The 21,711-nt window shown below is 35.5% G+C and overlaps 1 protein-coding gene across 5 annotated transcripts in view; it reads right to left on the bottom strand.

The window, feature by feature from the left end:
• Window positions 1-21,711, bottom strand: part of MTMR2 (myotubularin related protein 2) — a 120,553-nt gene that overhangs the window by 19,226 nt on the left and 79,616 nt on the right. For all 5 annotated transcript variants that reach the window (XM_074304461.1, XM_074304464.1, XM_074304465.1 and 2 more), the window contains 3 exons: window positions 13,748-13,897; window positions 12,699-12,887; window positions 12-197 (listed from right to left, as the gene is read on the bottom strand). In XM_074304461.1, the coding sequence (XP_074160562.1) occupies window positions 12-197; window positions 12,699-12,887; window positions 13,748-13,897 (525 nt within the window). The remainder of the gene's footprint in view (window positions 1-11; window positions 198-12,698; window positions 12,888-13,747; window positions 13,898-21,711) is intronic.

Here is a 21,711-nt window from a genome sequence, read left to right as displayed (position 1 = left end):
CCAGACCTTACCTTAATATGTTCTAGCCAATGTGTAGATTCCAAGTTAGATAACCAATGAGTTTCCTCGATGTTGGGGTACACAATCTCTTTGAGTTTTCTTAATGATTCTCTCATGACATGAATATTGTGGATATCCAGAAAAACAAGTTCTGCATTCTGATATGCATCCTCACTCTCATAACCACCACCTTTAGCCTAGAAAGAAAAGACATCACAAGAAATCATGAGTGAACACACAGCCAACTTAATATTTAACATCAATGAACAGCAATTAGGAGAAGACAAAATTGCTTAGCATTAAGGTAACAAGATGAGAAAGTGTGAGTGGTTCAGTCTTCATCTTTTGAAAGACACTTTCTTGAAAACCTCCTTTTTTGCTTCCTACACTATTCTAGTTCCTTGCTCTTCTTCAATGGCTGCTATTCCTTTCTCATCCCTAAATATAAGGATCCTCTAAGTATTAGATTTAGCACTTTTCTTTTCCCTCAGCACCTTTTCTGATGTTTTTATTCATTCCTGTTACTTTCAATTATCCCTTACATGCAAATGACTTGTATCTCCAACCTCGAGTCATTTTTTAATCTTCAGGGCTGCATCACTAGTTACATGCTGGACATTTCCATCCAGTTAGAAATGCTAGACTGCAAGGACTATTATATACCCTTTTCTATGCTTTTCCTGGACTAGAGAGTAATTTAGGTTTCAGAAATATCTCCACTGTCTCTGGAAAACCTATTCTGCAGATAAAAAACCTTCATTTCTTTGGTAATGTTAAGTTCAATTTTTTTCTTAGTTTTAACCCATCACATTTGTATTTCTCTCTCTCAGAGTAGAATTAATTCCTTCTCTCCTTTTCCATCTCCTTCCACTTAACACATTTGAATAGCTAATCTGTTTTTCAAAAGGCCTGTTCCAATATCCTTACTAACTACCTAATCCTCCTGGCAATCTTATTCTTCATTACTCCTCAATTCAAACATATCTGTTGTCATTTGCATAAGACTTGCCTGCTTCTCTCAGAATTCTCAAATATGCCATTTCTCCTACCCAGAATGCCCTCCCTTTAATCATTCAATCATACCTACGTATACATTCATTTGCTTGTCATGGCATCACTTCCCTGATGTGATGATCATCTTTGAGAATGAAGGACAAACATCATATACATGCAAGTGACTAATTCCTGTTTCATTAGAGAGCTTTCAATTTTGCTCTCCCTCTTCTTCCTTACTACATATATCAAAACCAAATGACAACATCTCCATTCTGTTTTTCTCTGTTCTAGTCTCTGAAGTGAGGTCCTCCTCACCAAGGGCAATCAACACTCCTGTTTTGATTCTATTGCTTCTTGTCTCCCCCGGAAATTTATCTTTTACCTGCCCGCCTGCCCGTCTTCTCAACACACAGATATACACAGACAAAGACAAATACACACACACACACACACACACACACACACACACACACACACACACCCTCTTTCATATATATCAATAAGATTCTTCCACCCTTTAAAAAACAAGAACAAAAACTACACTCGGCCTTGCCATCCTTTAAAACTATTTCCTGACAGACCTCTCCATCTCGGTGACTGCTGATAGATGGTTACCATCTAAGTTCAAATGCAACTTCAGAAATTGACTAACTGACCCTGGATCAGTTAAGCTCTATATATATCTCAATTTCATGGAGAATAAGGATGATAATTATGGCATCTCCTCCTAGGAGTATTCCAAAGATTAAATGAAGCAAAATTCATAAACACTGAGAAAGTTCCTGACACAGAGGAGACCCCTAGCCCTTCTCTGCCCTTCCCTTTTTCTCTCTCCCTTCTTTTCTCCCCTCCTCCCCCCTTTCCTTCCTTTATGCCTTTAATGTCTCCACTTCTTACTTCTACTCCACTTACTCTTCTATTCATCTCATAAATGAAATATCCAGAGGATTTTCTTCAGTTTCCTTTTTGAATTTGCTGCAGTTTTTAACAATGCTGAACATCTCCTACTCCTAAGTTCTCTCCCCTCCATCAGTTTTTTTTTTAACTTTAAAAAAATTTTTAATTGTTTTAATCAGCCAAGATTATCTTCTAACTTTTGCCTTCCTATTTACTTCCCCCAAACTGAAAACATGAGAAAAACTAAATATTTATAGTCAATCAGGTCAAATCCCCTATTGGTCATATTTTTTAAAAATGAAAATTATCTTATTCTGTATATTGAGTCCTTCATTTCTCTATCAGAGAAGTCTCCTGGAATCTTGGTTAATCATTGGGCTAAGAGTGAAGCATAATCTATCACATTTATATACCATAACTTGTTCAACCATTCCCCAACTTATAGGGAGTCAGACTCCTCTAGATTCCCTTTCTTTGCCACCTCAAAAATAGTTATATTTTTATACCTCTTTAATTTGTTTTATTCGGGACTAATCCCTCCTTTAATCCAAATCATGTATGATTCTGACATGGCTCCTTAGTACTTGAAATCTTATTTCCTGGATGTTTATACTGTTTTCTTTCTGGCCTAGAAACTGTGAATTTTGGTATGACTATTTCAAGGAGTTTTCATTTTAGGGTTTCTTTGGGAGGTGACCAGTAAATTTTTTCTCATTTTTTCCACTATGCTTTCTGGCTCAAAGAGATCTGAGTAATTTCATTTTAAGATTTCTTTAATTTGGTGATGATATTTACAGAATCCAATGATTCTTCAATGTTTTCTCTTTGATCTGCTTTACAAGTAAGTTTTCTTATTTTCGTTATGAATTATCTTTCCTTTTTTTCTTTTTCTTTTTTTTTTTTTTTTTAGTCTTTTTGACTTTAATATTACTTGTTGCCTCATCGACTTCTATTTGGTTCACTCTAATTTTCAGAGAATTCATTTTTTGAGTAAGATTCTGTACCTCTTACGTGAAGCTGTTTATTTCCTTCTAATTCTATTTTCTATTGCTCTTATTTCTTTTCCAAAATTTTCCCTAGCATTCTTATTCCATTTATGTTTTTAAATATTATTAAACTCACTTCTTAACTTATCATCTGTTCTAGAAATTCTAATTGAGTTGATGACTAAGCTGTGCTTTGCTCCAAGTCATTATTTGTAGATATTTTGAGGAGTTATTCTCTCTTCTTCTGTGTGTCGTGAGCATTCCTGTCACCATTATAGCTCATTATGGTGGGCTTCTTTTGTTTGTTTGCTCATTGTTCCAGCTTATTTACTAATGTCAACCTTGATGCTAAGGCTGGGCTTTGCCACACTTCTGAAGAAAAGATTTAAAATGGTCCTACTGCTACTTTCTTGGGGTACTGAGTGTTGTGTTTTTCCAAGATATCAGGTACAGGCTAGAAAATTGCAAGCTTTCAGTGCTTTCAAACTGCTCTGATCCAGGAGAAACTCGGTTTACAACTCTCTTCATCCCCCTGGTTTAAGCTCTGTAAGTTCATGGCCTGAGTTTGGATCACTGCAAAAGTATTCTGTTGCTAGACTCCATTCTTATCTACCAACTGGAAAGTTCTATTGATTCAACTATAGGCTACCCTTTCATAAAAATCTAGTCCCACTTATTCCTTTGTAGTTTGGGCTTGATGCTAGAAAGGGATCTGAACCATACTACTACTGCTGCTGCTGGCTCCTTTCCTCCTTTCGTGGTACAATAACCACAGCCACCCTTGTGTGCAGGTCCCTTTTTCATTTTACCTTGGAATCTATGACTCAGAACTAGAGAAGTGATAAAGCTAATTCATTTTACCCTGGGATCTGTAACTCAGAAATAGAAAGGTGATCAAGCTACCAGTTCATCCCTGTTCTTGTCACAAAGCTCTGGTGTGGTTTGTTGCCTGCCCAATTTGGGTCTAGGGCGTCCTCTTACTCTGGTACCCATCCTCTTCCTGACTGCAATCAATGTGTTCCTGGACTGAACCTGTCCCAGTAATCTGCAAACTTCCTTTTCTGTTTTCCTATACTGAGCTGGGCTAGACAAAGGACTTGCTATGACTTTTTATGAATTTCTCTAACAAGATTTGGTCTGGTGGTTGGAAGATTTGGTGGATGAAAACCCATACTATTTCTTACCACTTTGCCATCTTGGCTCTGTCCTTCCTCTTCCTGACTGCAATCAATGTGTTCCTGGACTGAACCTGTCCCAGTAATCTGCAAACTTCCTTTTCTGTTTTCCTATACTGAGCTGGGCTAGACAAAGGACTTGCTATGACTTTTTATGAATTTCTCTAACAAGATTTGGTCTGGTGGTTGGAAGATTTGGTGGATGAAAACCCATACTATTTCCTACCACTTTGCCATCTTGGCTCTGTCCTTTCTCTAGTTTTAGTGATATTATCAAATCAACTGCTGCTTCTCAGTATTCTTTGCTGGATTATTTATTATTATCCACATCTTACTCACTATGTTTAGGCCCTCTTCTTTTCCCAAGTCCTCTTTCTGGATAATTACATCTCCCTCAGGACCAATTATTTCTATTCAAATAATTCAGAAATCTATGCCACATCTTTTCTAAGCTCCAAATTTATTTTACCTACCATCTGCTTGTTAAGACCTCTAAACTTGAATGTCCTTGAGCCATCTCAAATTCAGCATATAAAAATCAAATTCAGTACCTTCCCTCCTAAATCTGTGTCTTTCAAATTCCAAATTTCTTCTGAAGGCACCACTATCTTTCCCAATATTCAAGTTTATAACCTATTCTTTCCCACTCCAATATACCTAATCAGCTACCAAGGCTAATTATTGATCTCTATACAAAATCACTTGCAGTTCTCCCTTGGTGCAGACTATCACCCTCTTAAGACCATGACTATTTCAGACTCTTCTCATTTACAACAGAAGCGGCTAGGGTTTTGTTTTGTGTTTTTTTTGTTTTGTTTTGTTTTGTTTTGTTTTTTGTTTTTTTGCTGAGGCAATTGGGATTAAGTTGCCCAGGTGTTAAGCTAAAAAGTGTTAAGTGTCTGAGACCTCATTTGAACTCAGGTCTTCCTAATATCAGGATTGCTAGGGTTTTGTGTGATATGCTGGCTATGGTCCTGATATATACATTGCTTCTTTCTGTTTGCTTGTAGTATCTTTTCTTTGACATGGAAAGTCACAATTTTAGCTATAATATTGATGTTCCTACAACTTTTCTTCACCCTATTCCCCCCACCCCTCAGGAAGTAACCAGCGAATTTTCTATGTTCTCATTTCCTTCTGGTTCTAATAGATCTGGACAGTTTTCACTGTAAAACCATGCCTCTACTTTAGCTGGCTCATCCTAGAATTTCTCTCAGAACATGGGGCCTCCCCTCAAAAGAACCTATTGTTCCTACAATCTACTCTCCCAAAAAGTCCCTCCATAAGGCTGCCTCCCCTTTCTCTTATTGGGGAGCTCTTTCTGAAGCCTTCATTTTATGGCAGGACATAAGATGGTCTTCCTTCATTTTCTTCCTGACCCTGTTCCTAACTTTCTAGACTTCAAATCCATGATATCACAATAGATATCTTCTTTCACTTTTCAGCTCACTTCATGTGTCTGTGTGCTGTCTTCCTCTCACAGCTCCTTATGAACAGAGATTGTAGAAGGCTGAAACTGTATGATTGATTTAAACAAGGTGTTAACTCAGTAGAATTGATAAGACAATGGTTATCTAGTTTAGCATGGTGATTAATAGTTCTCTAATTCAGTAATTTAATTTTACAACAAATAATAGTTCCCTAGGATATAATGATAATGATAGTGATAATTATACTCAGTATACTGCACACAAACTGGGACAAACTTAGCCAGAGATAGACTTGGAAGGGGACCAAAGGGGCCTAGAACAGACTTGGGGAAGATAGAGGACTTGAGGCTGGAGCACAAGCTCCTAGACTGACAGACTTCAAGACAGACCTTCCTGGTGGTCCTCCTGCCTCCCCCACAGAAACCAAGACACATTCAGGAGTACCTCCAAAAAGTTAGCAGAGCTCCAGGCAAGGAGAAAAGACTTTAAAAGACAAAGATTTTTGGACTTTATCTCTAGCTATTCTCATGGTAATTACTCTGCTGAAACAAAGGCTGGTCCAAAGACCTCCAGAAAACCAACCAGAATAATACAAGAAATTATCTATCTTTTTGCTTTGATTTGTATTCTGGACACTCTGTATACTATCTGGTACACACTTAAATCCTTGTTTCCTTCTTTTCCCTTCTAGCACCTTGATACCTTCTTACAATCTTCCTAGAACTCCTCCTTTACTCTGGTTTTATGTGCTTCCATACTAAGCCTAAATTCTATGATTTGACACTTACATGATTTACTCATATCCTAGTCATTGCACTATACCTTACTCTCTTAACCTTCTTATCATTACCCAATTAATAGTCCCCATCCTAGTCAATATTTACTATCAGGTTTTTGTTACTCCTCTAAGGTTGCTAAGCATTGTGGGGAAAGTAATAAAAATTGAGATAATCTAATAATAATATACAACTGCAGTTGGGTAAAACAAACTTAAAATCTGTACAGTGAAAGAAAGATGTATTAAATGTGAGACAAAAACAAGACACAGGAGAGGACCAAGGTGATAAGAGATGGGCCTGCTGAACTACTGACAATGATATCTGAAGATCATGGAAAATAAGAGGTACCACATTAAAATGACATTATCAATTTGGAACTATGCCCAAAATGTCATCAAACTGTGCATACCCTTTGATCCTACAGTGCTGCTGCTGGGCTTATATCCCAAGGAAATACTAAAGAAGGGAAAGGGACCTGTATGTGCCAAAATGTTTGTGGCAGCTCTTTTCATAGTGGCTACAAACTGGAAAACGAATGGATGTCCATCAATTGGGAAATGGTTGGGTAAATTACGGTATATGAAGGTTATGGAATATTATTGTTCTGTAAGAAATGACCAACAGGAGGAATACAGAGGGGCCTGGAGAGACTTACATCAACTGATGCTGAATGAAATGAGCAGAACCAGAAGATCATTATACACTTCAACAATACTGTATGAAGATGTATTCTAATGGAAGTGGATATCTTCAACATAAAGAAGATCCAACTCACTTCCAGTTGATCAATGATGGACAGAAACAACTACACCCAGAAAAGGAACACTGGGAATGAATGTAAACTGTTAGCACTACTGTCTTTTTACCCAAGTTACTTATACCTTCGGAACCCAATTCTTAACATGCAACAAGAAAATTGGATTTACACACATATATTGTATCTAGGTTATACTGTAACACACGTAAAATGTATGGGATTGCCTGTCATCTAGGGAAGGGAGTAGAAGGAGGGAGGGGAAAATTTGAAAAAATGAATATAAGGGATAATGTTATAAAAAAATTACTCATGCATATGTACTGTCAAAAAAAAAATTTATAATTATAAAATTAAAAAAAAAAAAAAACTGGCATTATCACCTGCAAGGAGGTAAAGTCATGCTCTGGTGCTCATAAGGATCCAAGCAAAAAGTGAAGTCTCATGGCTTCACACATGATTGAATACAGAAATAAGAACCTTCATAGAGGCAAGCTCAACTTCTGGAGGAGCTGAGAACTGTCTAGGTCAGTGTAATTGAAAAACAGAAAGGTTGGAAGAGAGAACATGAATGTTGTTGTCTCTTATGCATGAGGCTTGGAGTACTCAATGGCCCTGAGAAGTGCTTGTGTGAGTCAGACACACTCATCAGAGAAGGCATAAGACAACAACTGAGAAAGGAATTCAGTCAAGTGTAGATCTGCTTCTAGTAAAAGTTGTGGGAATAAAATAGCTTCAGAGGTCCCGCAATGAGAAAGATCCATGGAGTTTCAACCACCTCATTGGCATTTGTAGGGAATGAAATTCCCAGGAATAAAGTTCAATTCTTTTGTTAAGTAGAAATCTCTAAGAGAATTACCTGTTCATAAGAGAGTGATCTGTCCTGCAACTACAGGGAAGACTCACTTTCTGTACTTGATCAGAGAGAAGGACCTCCATTACCATTTAAGAGCTGCATTTGTTTTCTGGAGCTATTCTTTTCTGCAGCATGGCTGAGAGACAACCTTTACCCTAATGTTATATATTTAGAAGTTCTCAGGCCACAGCAAACCAAAAACATGTTAAAGGAGCTGCTTCTAGTAGCCTAGACCATTTGGCAGATACAGCTAATAAATGTTTAAAGACTGAATGAGGTGTTTAACTCGTATCAGATTGCTTTCTGTCTTAGAGAGGAGGATATAAGGGAGAGAGGGAAAAAATTCAGAACCAAAATATCTTAAGAAGTAAATGTTAGAAACTCTCTTTATGTGGATTTGTTAAAAAAAAAAAAAAAAAAAAAAAAAATATATATATATATATATATATATATATATATATATATATATATATATATATATATATTTTAATGAATGGAAAAAAAAAAGACCTAGTGAGAGCTCAATAAGAAGCCAGGGGAAAATAGACCAAAAAATAATTGAAAACTAAATAATCTCATCCTAAAGAATGATTGGATGAAATAGCAAATTATAGACATGATTAGTAATTTCACCCAAGAAAATGACAATAATGAGACGTCATACCAAAATGTGTGGGATACAGCCAAAGCAGTAATAAGGGGAAATTTTATATCTCTAGAGGCCTACTTGTATAAAATAGAGGAGAAGGTCAATGAATCGGGTTTGCAACTTAAAAAGCTAGAAAAGGAACAAATTAAAACCCCACAGTCAAACATAAAGTTGAAATTCTAAAAATGAAAGAAGAGATTAATAAAATTGAAGGTTAAAAAAAAACTATTGAATTAATAAAACTAAGAGTTAGTTTTATGAAAAACCAACAAAATAGATAAACCCTTAGTAAATATGATTTAAAAAGGAAAGAGGAAAATCAAATTGTTAGTCTTAAAAATGAAAAGGGAACTCTCCAATAAATTCAAAAACTTATATGAAATGGAAGAATACCTTCAAAAATATAGCTTCTCCAGATTAACAGAGGAAGAAGTAAATTGGTTAAACAGTCCTATTTTAGAAAAAGAAATAGAACAAGTTATTAATCAACTCCCTAAGAAAAAATCCCCAGGACTAGATGGATTTACATGTGAATTCTACCAAACATTTAAAGAACAACTAACTCCAATGCTATGTAAACAATTTGAAAAAATAGGGATTGAAGGAGTCCTACCAAATTATTTTTATGACACAGACATGGTACTGATACCTAAACCAGGTAGGTTGAAAACAGAGAAAGAAAATTATAGACCAATCTCCCTAATGAATATTGATGCTAAAATCTTAAATAAAATGTTAGCAAAAAGATTACAGAAAATTATCCCCAAGATAATGCACCATGACCAAATAGGATTTATACCAGGAATGCAGGGCTGGTTCAACATTAGGAAAACTATTAGCATAATTGACTATATCAATAACCAAATTATCAAAAAACCATATGATCATCTCAATAGATGCAGAAAAAGCATCTGATAAAACGCAACATCCATTCCTAATAAAAACACTTGAGAGTATAGGAATAAATGGATTTTTCCTTAAAATAGTCAGGAGCATCTATTTAAAACCATCAGTAAGCATCATATGTAATGGGGATAAACTGGCACCATTCCCAATAAGATCAGCAGTGAAACAAGGCTGCCTATTATCACCATTACTATTCAATATTGTATTAGAAATGCTAGCTTCGGCAGTAAGACTTGAGAAAGAGGTAAGAAGGAATAAATGTAGGTAATGAGCAAACTAAATTATCATTCTATGCAGATGATATGATGGTATACTTAGAGAACCCTAGAGATTCTACTAAAAAGCTATTAGAAATAATCTACAACTTTAGCAAAGTTGCAGGATACAAAAAAAAGTCCACATTAATCCTCAGCATTTTTATACATCACCAACAAAATCCAACAGCAAGAGATATGAAGAGAAATTCCATTCAAAATATCTGTCGATAGCATAAAATATTTGGGAATCTGTCTGCCAAAGGAAAGTCAGAAATTATATGAGCGAAAGTATAAAACACTTTCCACACAAATAAAATCAGATTTAAACAATTGGAAAAATATTACGTGCTTTTGGATAGGCCGAGCAGATATAATAAAGATGACAATGCTACCTAAACAAATCTATTTATTTAGTGCTATACCAATCAGATTCCAAAGAAACTATTTTAATGACCAAGAAAAAAATAGCAAAATTCATATGGAAAAACAAAAGGTCAAGCATTTCAAGGGAACTAATGAAAAAAAAAAAAATCAAATGAAGGTGGCCTAGCTGTACCTGATCTAAAGCTATATTATAAAGCAGCGGTCACCAAAACCATTTGGTATTGGCTAAAAAATAGACTAGTGGAATCAGGTTAGTTTCACAGAACAAAATAGTCAATAACTATAGCAATCTAGTGTTTGACAAACCCCAAAACCCCAACATTTGGGATAAGAATTCACTATTTGACAAAAACTACTGGGAAAACTGGAAATTAGTATAGCAGAAACTAGGCATGGACCCACACTTAATACCATACACAAAAATAAGATCAAAATGGGTTCATGATTTAGGAATAAAGAACGAGATTATAAATAAATTAGAGGAACATAGGATAGTTTACCTCTCAGACTTGTGGAGGAGGAAGGAATTTGTGACCAAAGAAGAACAAGAGATCATTATTGATCACAAAATAGATGATTTTGATTATATCAAATTAAAAAGCTTTTATACAACAAAACTAATGCAAACAAGATTAATGGGGAAGCAATAAACTGGTTCTGATACAGGCCTAATTTCCAAAATATATAGAGAATTGACTCTAATTTAGAAGAAATCAAGCCATTCTCTAATTGATAAATGGTCAAAGGATATGAACAGACAATTTTCAGATAAAATTGAAACTATTTCTACCCATATGAAAGGGTGTTTCAAATCACTATTGATCAGAGAAATGCAAACTAACTACACTGAGATACTACTACACACCTGTCAGATTGGCTAAGATGACAAATAATGACGAATGTTGGAGGGGATGTGGGAAAACTAGGACACTGATGCATTGTTGGTAGAGTTGTGAAAGAATCCAGCCATTCTGGAGAGCAATTTGGAACTATGCTCAAAAAGTTATCAAACTGTGCATACCCTTTGATCCAGGAGTGCTACTACTGGGCTTATATCCCAAAAACATCTTAAAGAAGGGAAAGGAACCTATATGTGCAAGAATGTTTGTGGCAGCTCTTTTTGTAGTGACCAGAAACTGGAAATTGAATGGATGCCCATCAATTGGAGAATGATTGGATAAATTGTGGTATGAATTACTGTTCTGTAAGAAATGACCAGCAGGATGAATATAGAGGGGGGGCCTGGAGAGACTTAAAAGAACTGATGCTAAGTGAAATGAGCAGAAACAGGAGATCATTATACACTTCAACAACAATACTGTATGAGGATGTATTCTGATGGAAGTGGATATCTTTGACAAAGAGAAGATCTAATTCAGTTCCAATTGATCAATGATGGATAAAATCAGCTACACCCAGAGAAGGAACACTGGGAAATGAATGTAAACTGTTTGCATTTTTGTTTTTCTTCCCAGGTTATTTTTACCTTCTGAATCCAATTTTTCTTGTGCAACAAGAGAACTACACAGATCTGTACACATATATTGTATCTAAGATATACTTACATATATGAGACTGCCTGTCATTTAGGGGAGGGGGTGGAGGAAGGGAAGGGAAAAGTTGGAACAGAAGTGAATGCAAGGGACAATGTTGTAAAAATTACCTATGCATATGTTCTGTCAATAAAAAGCTATAACAAAAAAAAAAGAAAGAAAGGCACACATTCTAGGAATAGAGAAATGACACTATATTCAACTCTATTACCCAACTTTTGCTTAATCATCATTTTTTTTTTTTGGGGGGGGGGGATGAGACAATTGGGGGTAAATGACTTGCCCAGGGTCACACAGCATCATTTTCCCTTTACTGGCTCACAAATCATCTCTTTAAAACATATTCTAGAATTTTGCCAGATTCATTGGTTTGAAGAATTCACTTCCTTTCCTCTTTTGAAAGTGATATATTTGCCTGTCTTCAAGCCTATACAACTTTCCCATTCCCTATTAGCAGCTGAAAAGCCAAACAGAAAGCATCAAAGAGGAAGATTGAGTCTTACTTTAATAGCTTCTAAGTTCAGCATCATGAACTCCAAGTAAAACCTCACAGTATATCAGTTGAAGGGGAAGTTCTACTGATCATTAACTCTTAGTTAAATAGAACATTTGATGATTAATGCATAAACCTCATTTCTCTAGTATTGTAAACATTAGAGAGAAAAAGCAAGAGACTAAAGGAACCTACAACAAGGAATCTTTTTCCCCCCAAGATGAAACAAATGCTTTTATAAGTGAGTCATCTCTGATTTGGGTGACTTTTGAGGACCCAAAGATGTATTCCTAGGGAAATGATCTACTATATATAATTACTCTTATAATGCTAATATAGAAACTATAGTTTCATACATCCAGGTAATATAAAATAAGTGATTCTTCAAATATATAAAATGTGATTCTTCAAATATAAATAAGTTACTCAAATTTCAAATTTAATCAAGAAAAAGACTACACAGCACAGAACACTTCTAACTCTAATGCTTCTTAAATGCTTTAAAATTACATGTTTGAAACATCATCAACTCATGATATAGTTATTATAGTTTACCTAGTGAGAGAGAGAAAGATAATCTTACCTTATTAGCAACAGCATTAACACTTGGTCGTGCATCAAAAATGAAGATTTTATGAGACTGAGCATTAGAATCCATGATAGCCTGAAGATATTTTTCATCCTCTTTGCTTCTCTTTCCACTCACTCCAACCATAGGCTGGCTACATCGTGTGATTGTTGCTTGGCTTTCAGGATGAATCCATGATAAAACCTTAAACAGAGTATGGAGGAAAATAAGGGACAAATCTTTTATATATTTCCCTATTTTCTCTAAAGTACTATGCTCTGAACTTCAATTTTCCAACCAAAGCCAAACTCTACCTATGAAAACATGAATGCAGATGTTCAATACAATTTTTCCAGGCAAACTGACAGAGAGAAAACAACTTAATATATTACTAATTTATGAGAGTCACAGCTGTGCTGCAGTGTACAAAGTATTAAAAAAAAAAAAAGATAAAATAAAACAAAATAAAAAATAGAAATAAGACAGTCTTAGTCTCAGATTTCCTTTTTTTCCCCATGCATATGAAGCTTTTGAAATGTAAGGACTTCAGATACTGTGAATATATTGTACTTAATTTTAAAAAAATTATTCCATCTGATCTTTCTGAAAAGTAACATTGCATTATCCAGTCATTCAATATAAATCTGTACAGTCATTTAATAGTTTTCATCAACAGATCTAGGGCTCAAGGGAAGAAGATGCATCACTAAGACTAAAGAATGAATTCTAAATAAAGAAATTGTGAATAATTTACTGGGCTAACTTTATTTCTGAAGAAAAATGCTAGCAATTCTCTATAGAATTTAGCAGTAACAATACTGTGCTCCCAGACTGTTACTTTAATTTAAGGACTTTTTTTTGGGGGGGGGTTCTAGTTTTTATAAATAACTTTTTTTCCCCAATATCTTACTTAGTAAAAGTCCTACTGATACAACTACTTTTAATTTCCTTCTCTGGCTCTGTTTTACGTTTTGTGCAAGATCTCAAATTCTACCATTTTTTAGTCTTGGTAATATGTGTAGTACAAAGGCATTTACAAAACCACATCAAAGCTTCAAACTTACTGGGATCCGGCCCCTTGATCTGAAAGATGCCACTCTCTTCAGTTCTTCATCTGGAATATTTGCTGGCACAACCAGAAGGGAGGGATACGTATCACATAGCTCATAACGTTCATTAATCTTTGTAATTCTCCAACTTTCATTAGGAATTCCCTACATTTTAAATAAAACAGTTGGTAAGTTATTACCTAACAAAAAGTTCCAAAGAAAACAAAAGTTAACAGACGAATCCTGAGCCTTGGATTATTTACATTCAAGACAGCCTTTCTTATATTCATCTCATCTATTGAGAGGAGTACAAGTCTATATTAGCTTGGTTTTTAGATTTATGAAGTCTGACTTAGAAATTTATAACATCTTTTCTTTCATAATGATAATAATGGATTATATAGCCATTCATTCAACCAAGTGAACTCAGTGTACATTATGTGTTAAGTGCTACTAGGAAATTTTTTTTAAAAATTACAGCGAGCTTACAAATTAGTTAATTTTTCTCATTTAATTAATTGGTTATAAAAGCTTCTTTTCTGCATATAGGTCTTATTTACCAAATAGATTGTTAGACAACTTTTATGTCTTCAAGCTTTAATGTTAAGGATTGTGCTTAATAGTTTTTGGTTTTTTTACTCACATCCAGCTAAAGCAGTTATTTAACTTATTGATTTCTTACTCCTATATCTTAAATAGCTAATGAAAATGTTAGGAATCCACGTCATAGCAGAAAAAAAGGAAGCATAGTTATAGGAAAATGGGAAGTGACTAAGAAATTTAAACCATCTCACTTTTAACAATAAGGTAATTTCCTAAGTTTTCATTTTTTAAACTATTTTCTGTTTTTAAATTTATAAACATGTTATATACATGCTTAAATACATTGGCTAATTCTTAACTGTCTAATAAGATCATTCATATTTAACATCTCCTTCTAACAAATGGGAGAAACCAAAACAAAAAATAAAGTCAATAAAATCATTCATAAAACTGCTATATTCTCTAGCTAATTACACGAACCCTGCTGTCCAGTGATAATAACTAACATTTATATGACACTTTATGCTTACAAAATGCTCTATATATTTTACTGCTTTTTTTTTTTTCTTAAAGACTCAAAATAAATCAGATTTTTGACCAGTTAGAATTACTATTCTGCTTCACTGGTATCATGACCATGTAAAAGAGAAGGGGATTACTAAAAAGTACTCTATTGTAAGTTAGTGTTCTTCAAGTTATATACCAGGAGTACCAAGAGGTCAATGAAGTAGAAGGATGAGGATAGAATGAGTTAATTGACTAACACTACATAGCTTTGGTATTCTTAGCAAGTGAGAATATCTCCATGGAACTAATTAAGGACATTTCAACTTTGGTTAAGGAAACTTATTTATGTCTTCTAAGAATTTTATAAAACTGCCAAGCTAGTTTAGAATCTAAGATTCAAAAATCTGGTTTTGGAGAAAAGAGAAATATTCTAGTCAAAGCTGAAAAGGAATCACTTTGGGGAAAGGGAAAATCCCAAACTTGGCTTCTATGTCTCCTCCTTCCACTCTGACCAGAAAAGCCTTTGAACTTCAGAGAACTGGAGAATTTGGAACTTCTCATCAGCCTCATGGAATCATCTCGAGAATAGCAATTATATACAGCATCAGATTTGCATCAGAAACTGAGGATACACTATATATACAATGTAAAAGATAGCTCCAGAATTCTATGAGGATCTGAGAAAAGTACTATACCATACCAAAGAGAACTTCATCAGTATCTCACTAAAGGCATGAGGGGTAGGACTTCAGGATCAAGATTTATCAGTTACTTCTGCTACCCCTTTTTTATTATATGTGCTCTCTGAGCTTAAGTCCACTTTCCCCTTGATTCTGTATGCACTGATGGAAGTATGTGTCAAAGATTTGTGGAGGGATATTTTGTACCAACTAGTCTTAGTAAAAACCAACTTAGTTAAATCTAAAAGCTAATCAAGTGTGCCCAATTAACCAATATAAACCAGTATTCACAGAATACACCTTGGTGGGAAATCATGAATTATATCACTTGAAAAGACACCCTCAGGATTACTTTGAGAGCCCTGAGAAGACACAGTGGCAAAGTGTGGAAGATTCAACCTAGGAGTGGGGATGATTAGGGACAGAAAGAGGAGGAATATCCTGGAAGAAAAAATCCAGTCTATATATGCTGCTCAGATCACCTAAGACCTCTTCCCTATACTCACATCAATCCTAGCAATGTTTTCACCCCTTCTTAACTATAATCTATACAACATTAAATTTTGTCTCATGTTTACTCTTCCATTAGCACATAACCTTAACTCTTTATGATTTAAATTTCCTCCTCTATTAATCTTTTGACTTCTATAGACTAAATCATAAAGCTCACTCAGGTAAGAACCCTATTATGTGGAACAAAGAGAAGATTGTATTACCTGTATTACAGGTAAAATTAAATTTTAACAAGCAGGTAATTATCAATTGAAAATTAGTACTTTAAACATAGTAACAAAGTAACAGTTATCATGCCTACTCCTTTACCTCCTTTTAACTCCTTCAAGATATAGGATGTTATATTGTTGTGTTACTTTGATGAGTGATTTAAAAACTTGAAGTGACTTTTTCATGTGGGATGATTATGACATTTAACAAAAGGAGAGTTGGTAATTTCTGCTAAATGAATAACAATGAAGGGAGGGAAAAGAGTGCCAGTATAACAGATCTCTGAAGATCTACTGAAGTCTTTAATAAACTGATCTATGAAGAAATCTGTTACACAACTCAAGTCACTTCACTTATATTCTCCTTTTGCTATTTGCATTACAAATAGCATCTAATTAGTCACTTTCATTAAGGAAACTATGCCAGGGTGAACATGATCAGTTAAAGTATGTGCTATTACTATGGAAATTTTTGCAAAATTAACTTCATAACCAAATAGACAAAGCATCATTATTATTACCAACCAGCTATTCGTTCATTCAAGAAATGAAGTCTGCAAGCAATACAAAGATAACAGTCCCATCCCCTCATAAAGCTTATAGTCTAGCAAGAGAGATAACAAAAGAATAAAAATAAAAGGAATGAAGATGTGAAAGGGTATCAAGAGAGAGAGAGTGGCACGGTAGTCCAGAGGATGGACATATTATAAGATAATAAGAAAAGTACAAAGGAGGAGACAGTGAGAATTTGGTGAAGATGATTCTAAGCAAGGACTGGAGAATGTTCTGACTGCAACAAAGAACATCCTGGGAAAAAAAGCCTGTGAGAAAGAAAACTGAAGGGATCAGATGAAGCCAAACTGCCCAGTCTTAAACACCAAGCTAAGGATTTTTTTCTGGGATTTTTTTAGGTAAGCAACAGAAGAAACCTGGTGCATATCTTCCAGCAAGCAGGTGACATGACTAATACTGAAACTTCAATACTGAAGCTAATCTGGCAATACTATGGAAAATGGATCAGAGTGGAAAGACATGGAAACAGGCTTTGAGAGTTAGAATAGAAACTATATGCAGAGAAGGATTATATCAGTGACCTTCATATAACAGAAATCTTGCCATCAGAGCTATAAAGTCAATCAACATGGGAAAGAATAGCCTCAAAAGAGTTTCAGTAAGAAAAAAAAAATGATGCTCTGTTTCTCTAAGTTATGATTGTTCTCTTGGGGGCAGGTTTCTTGAGGAACTTCTGGGGAGTCAGCCTTGGCTTTAGTTTCAGTTCAATAATCCCAAAATGCAGCCAGGAGTTAAGAGTCTGGATCCTTTATTTTCTCCTTCAAGTCTAGTCTCCTTCATTTGGGGCTTGGCTAGCTTTCTTAGAGGCCTTCCTCTCTCTTTGGTTTCCAAGAGCTCTTGTCCCAATGTCTCCAGTCAGCACCAAGGTAGACATGGAAATGAATCAGACTCTGCCTCCAAGAGTGTGGGATTGTGGGTTTCGCAGAATTCAATCCTAATTGTGAAACTCCCGGAAATCCATGAGCAGACTTTTCCTTTAGACTTGTGAATCTCCTGGACTTGTGAATCCACTGAATCCTGGCTCTGAATGTCCTCGAGCTTCCCTGAAGTTCTTCTGGGAAGTCCTCTCCTTGACTCAATACAGATTCTGACTCTCCCTACTGAATCTTGGCTCCTTATATCCTCCCAGAGAATGGGCTTCTGGATACTCCCTAGGCTTGTGAGAGCTCCTTAAAGGACCAATGAGCAAGCTCCTTTAAAGGTGTGAACTCAGTGCATAAGTAAGTACCTTGTAAGAATCCTAACATCTCTCCTTTTCTCTTGATTTAGAATATAGGATGATCATGACCTTAAAACAAGTATACATAAGTCCATCAATATGAGAGGTATTATACATAATTACATAAATTACATAAACACATAGTAACATAACACAGGCTAGAAGTAATGTAACAAATAACATGATCAAATAATCATAAATTGAGAATTTATACATATCCATAAGTCCTAGAAATAGTCCAAAAGGAATCCGTTGTCCATTAGTTTTTGTGCAGGAATCCAATACTTCCTGCAAGTTTTGAAGTCCTGCAATAATCTCATCAACAATTTTTCATCTCAAGGAATCCAATTATCCCTCCTGGTTTTCAAGTCTTTTAACAGTCTTATCTTGTGTTAGGGAATCCAATGATTTCTGCAGATTTTGTTCTTAGGTCTTCTCCTTTGTTTCCAGATTTTTCTCTTTTTCTGTCTCTCTCCAGGTGCTTGTTGCCACCCTTCTGTTTCCTTCTCCATCTGTTTGCTTCTCTGTCTGTAAAAATACAAGCAAACCCTCTCTCCTAGGCAGTTAACCTATCTAATATCCTTCTATCTACCACTTTCTAAATCTCTTCTCATCATCTAGCAATTACATTGGAGCTGTTTGCACTGGACATAGCCCTGTTGGTTTAAAAAAACCTGTATTCTCCCCAATTGCAATCTATTTCTACTATCTGATTGCTTTTTGGCTGATTGATCAAGTAATCCCTTTCTGCCATGTCTGGTCATTATTTCTGTAGCTGCATTTTCTCCAATGGTTCTTGTGACAGCAGTTTGCAAACATCCCACAAAATCTGCAAAGGGTTCACTGGGGCCTTGCTCTATTTTTGTGAAGGCTCTACCTTCATCTTTTTCTGGGAGAGAACCCCAAGCTTTTATTGCAGCCTTAGAAATTTGCTCCTACACTATTATGGGATAATTAATCTGTGCTGAATTCTCTCCATACTGACCTTCCCCTGCTAGTTGGTCAAAAGTGATTTGTCTATTAACTCCTGTTTGCCTATTGCATCTGACTTGAGCCCTACATAATTCATGATACTCTGAAAGCCACAACAAGTTTTGTCCAGGTTCTAAACATGTTCTAGCTATGGATTTCCAATCGTTCAGGGTTAGGATTTCATAAGCCAAACTATCCAGCAACATCTTAACATAAGAGGATGTAGCCCCATAAAGCATGCAACTTTTTTTCAAATCCTTAATTTTATCCAAATAAAAGGAGTGTATCTTCTCCTTTTTTGACCTGAAGAGTCAAGTTCTTCAATCACAGAGTATGCATTTATAAAATCACTTACATCCTGTCCTTCTCTCTTAGCCTTAACCAATGCTTTTTCTAATCTTGTCATAGGCTGATTCACAGGCGATTCTGTTTGTGTCACTGCCTCGTTCCCTCCTCCTTCTTCCTTCACCCATGAAGGGTTAATTGAGGGAGGAGATGGGAAATGCTCCTGTTGCTCAGAATTATAATTAACTCCATTGTTATCTGATTCATCCTTTTCATCTAGTTCGGTTGAATCCTCCTCCTCCTGTTCTTTCTTTCTTTAGTCTAACACTTTTTAAAGCCACTTGTATTAAACTGTATGTATGAAGTGTATCTTTGGAAATTGAGTTTGGATTGGAATTGTAGTGTTCATTTATTTGCTCTCCTACTAATTCCCACTCATCTAGATCCAATTCTTTTTCCAAACAAGGACTTATGACCTGCACAGTTTTTAAAAGTTCAGTGACCTCCTCCAAAATTATAATCAATCCTTGGCTTTTCATAACCTTGACAATGCTCTCTAAACATTTTTCTTGAACAGAAACAGAAGGCTATTTTCTAAATATCTGCCCCATTTCGCTGAAATTCTAATTTAGCTCTTTAACAAAATTTCCTGGTTTTACTTACCCTTATTTCTGGGTCAGAGAGACTTCTCCACTGAGATCTGGATCGGAGGCTTTTCCACTGCAATCAGGATTTTATTTGTCCCACGTTCGGGCTCCAAAATGTGATGTTCTTTTTTCTCAAAGTTGTAATTGTTCTCTTGGGGCAAGTTTCTTGGGGGGCCTCTGGAGGCAGTCTTGACTTTAGTTCAGTTCAATATTCCCAAAATACAGCCAGGAGTTAAAGTCCAAATCATTTATTGTGTCCTACAAAATCCTGAATCTTTTCCTAGAGCCCCGATGAGCTCTTGTCAGAATGTCTCCAGCCAGCTTCAGTGTCTAGCTCCCTCTGAATCCAAAGCCTCCAGCCAGCACGAAGGTAGACATGGGAATGAATCAGACTCTGCCTCCAAAAGTGTGGGATTGTGTGTTTCCCAGAAGTCAATCCTAGTTGTGAATCTCCCGGAAATCCATGAGCAGGCTTTTCCTTTAGACTTGTGAATCTCCTGGACTTGTGAATCCACTGAATCCTGGCTCTGAATGTCCTCGAGCTTCCCTGAAGTTCTCCTGGGAAGTCTTCTCCTTGACTCAATCCAGATTCTGACTCTCCCCACTGAATCTTGGCTCCTTATATCCTCCCAGAGAATGGGCTTGTGGGAGCTCCTTAAAGGACCAATGAGTAAGCTCCTTTAAAGGTGTAAACTCCTTTAAAGTTTTGAACTCAGTGCATAAGTACCTTGTAAGAATCCTAACCAAAAAAAAAGCATTAAGCTTTTACTCTATCTTAAAGTTATATATAATAGCCTTACCAGGTAGGGTTATCTTTAATCTCTTGGTCCACTAACTTTTCACAAGTAATGATACATTTGATAGAATACACACTTCTAAAGAAGTACTACATTAAAGCACTCCACTATATTTGACATTTTTACTAACATTCTTATTTATAGCTTGACTGCTTTTCACTAGTTTAATATATTGAATAGTCTAGTCACTATAGTGTCTATAATGTTTAAACAACTTTTTAAGTTTAAGATAACTTATCAAAAAGTATTGTCATTTTTATTTTCTTATGAAACAATATATAACTACGAGAGGAAAGTTTTAACAAATATTAGTTGGATAATTAGTTGCACATTGTTATAAACTCAAATCTTCAGATTTATGATTTAACCAGGATACTAGTGCCTTCAGTTCCATACCACTAGGACTACTTTACACATAGGATTGTTATCCCAACTCCTATTCTCACAGATATATCTTCCTCATACTTCAAAACTGGTGACTGTAAAATGACTTTGACTCAACTTCCAACCAATGTGTTCCCTACCCCCAATACCCCTTAAAATAAGATTGCCAAATCAAAAGCTTTCAGTCAGCCAGATATAAAATGTTCTTAGAAAGAAGCATTTTTCAAGGTGGCATAGAAAAAAGTTGGGACAAAACTATTTGTGATATACTCTTCTACAGTACACAGGAATCTGAGGAAAGGTGGGAAAGAATAAATACAGATTAAAATAAGTACTTAATATATAAGAGCATACAAATAGAAAAATGAGACAATTTCTGCTGTCAAGGAGCTCATATTCTAATGAGCAAAAACAACATACAAGGAAGGCTTCATCTTCAAGTGAGATGGAAAAAGTCATGCCATGGTCCTTAGGGTACAACAACAAAGCATATGGTAATGCTTCTTTATTTATATATATATATATCCTATTTTACACTAACACTGATAAATTAGTTTCTGATATTGAATCATTTAACAATGCCAATGACTTTGACAGAAGACCTTTCTTTTCTGGATCTTCAATAACTGTGGCTATAACTTGCAGGACCA

Source organism: Sminthopsis crassicaudata, chromosome 3 (genome assembly GCF_048593235.1).
Source record: "Sminthopsis crassicaudata isolate SCR6 chromosome 3, ASM4859323v1, whole genome shotgun sequence".
NCBI classification, from domain to species: Eukaryota; Metazoa; Chordata; class Mammalia; order Dasyuromorphia; family Dasyuridae; genus Sminthopsis; species Sminthopsis crassicaudata.
The sequence above is the reverse complement of the archived record's forward strand: the minus strand, read 5'-3'. Positions and strand labels throughout refer to the sequence as shown.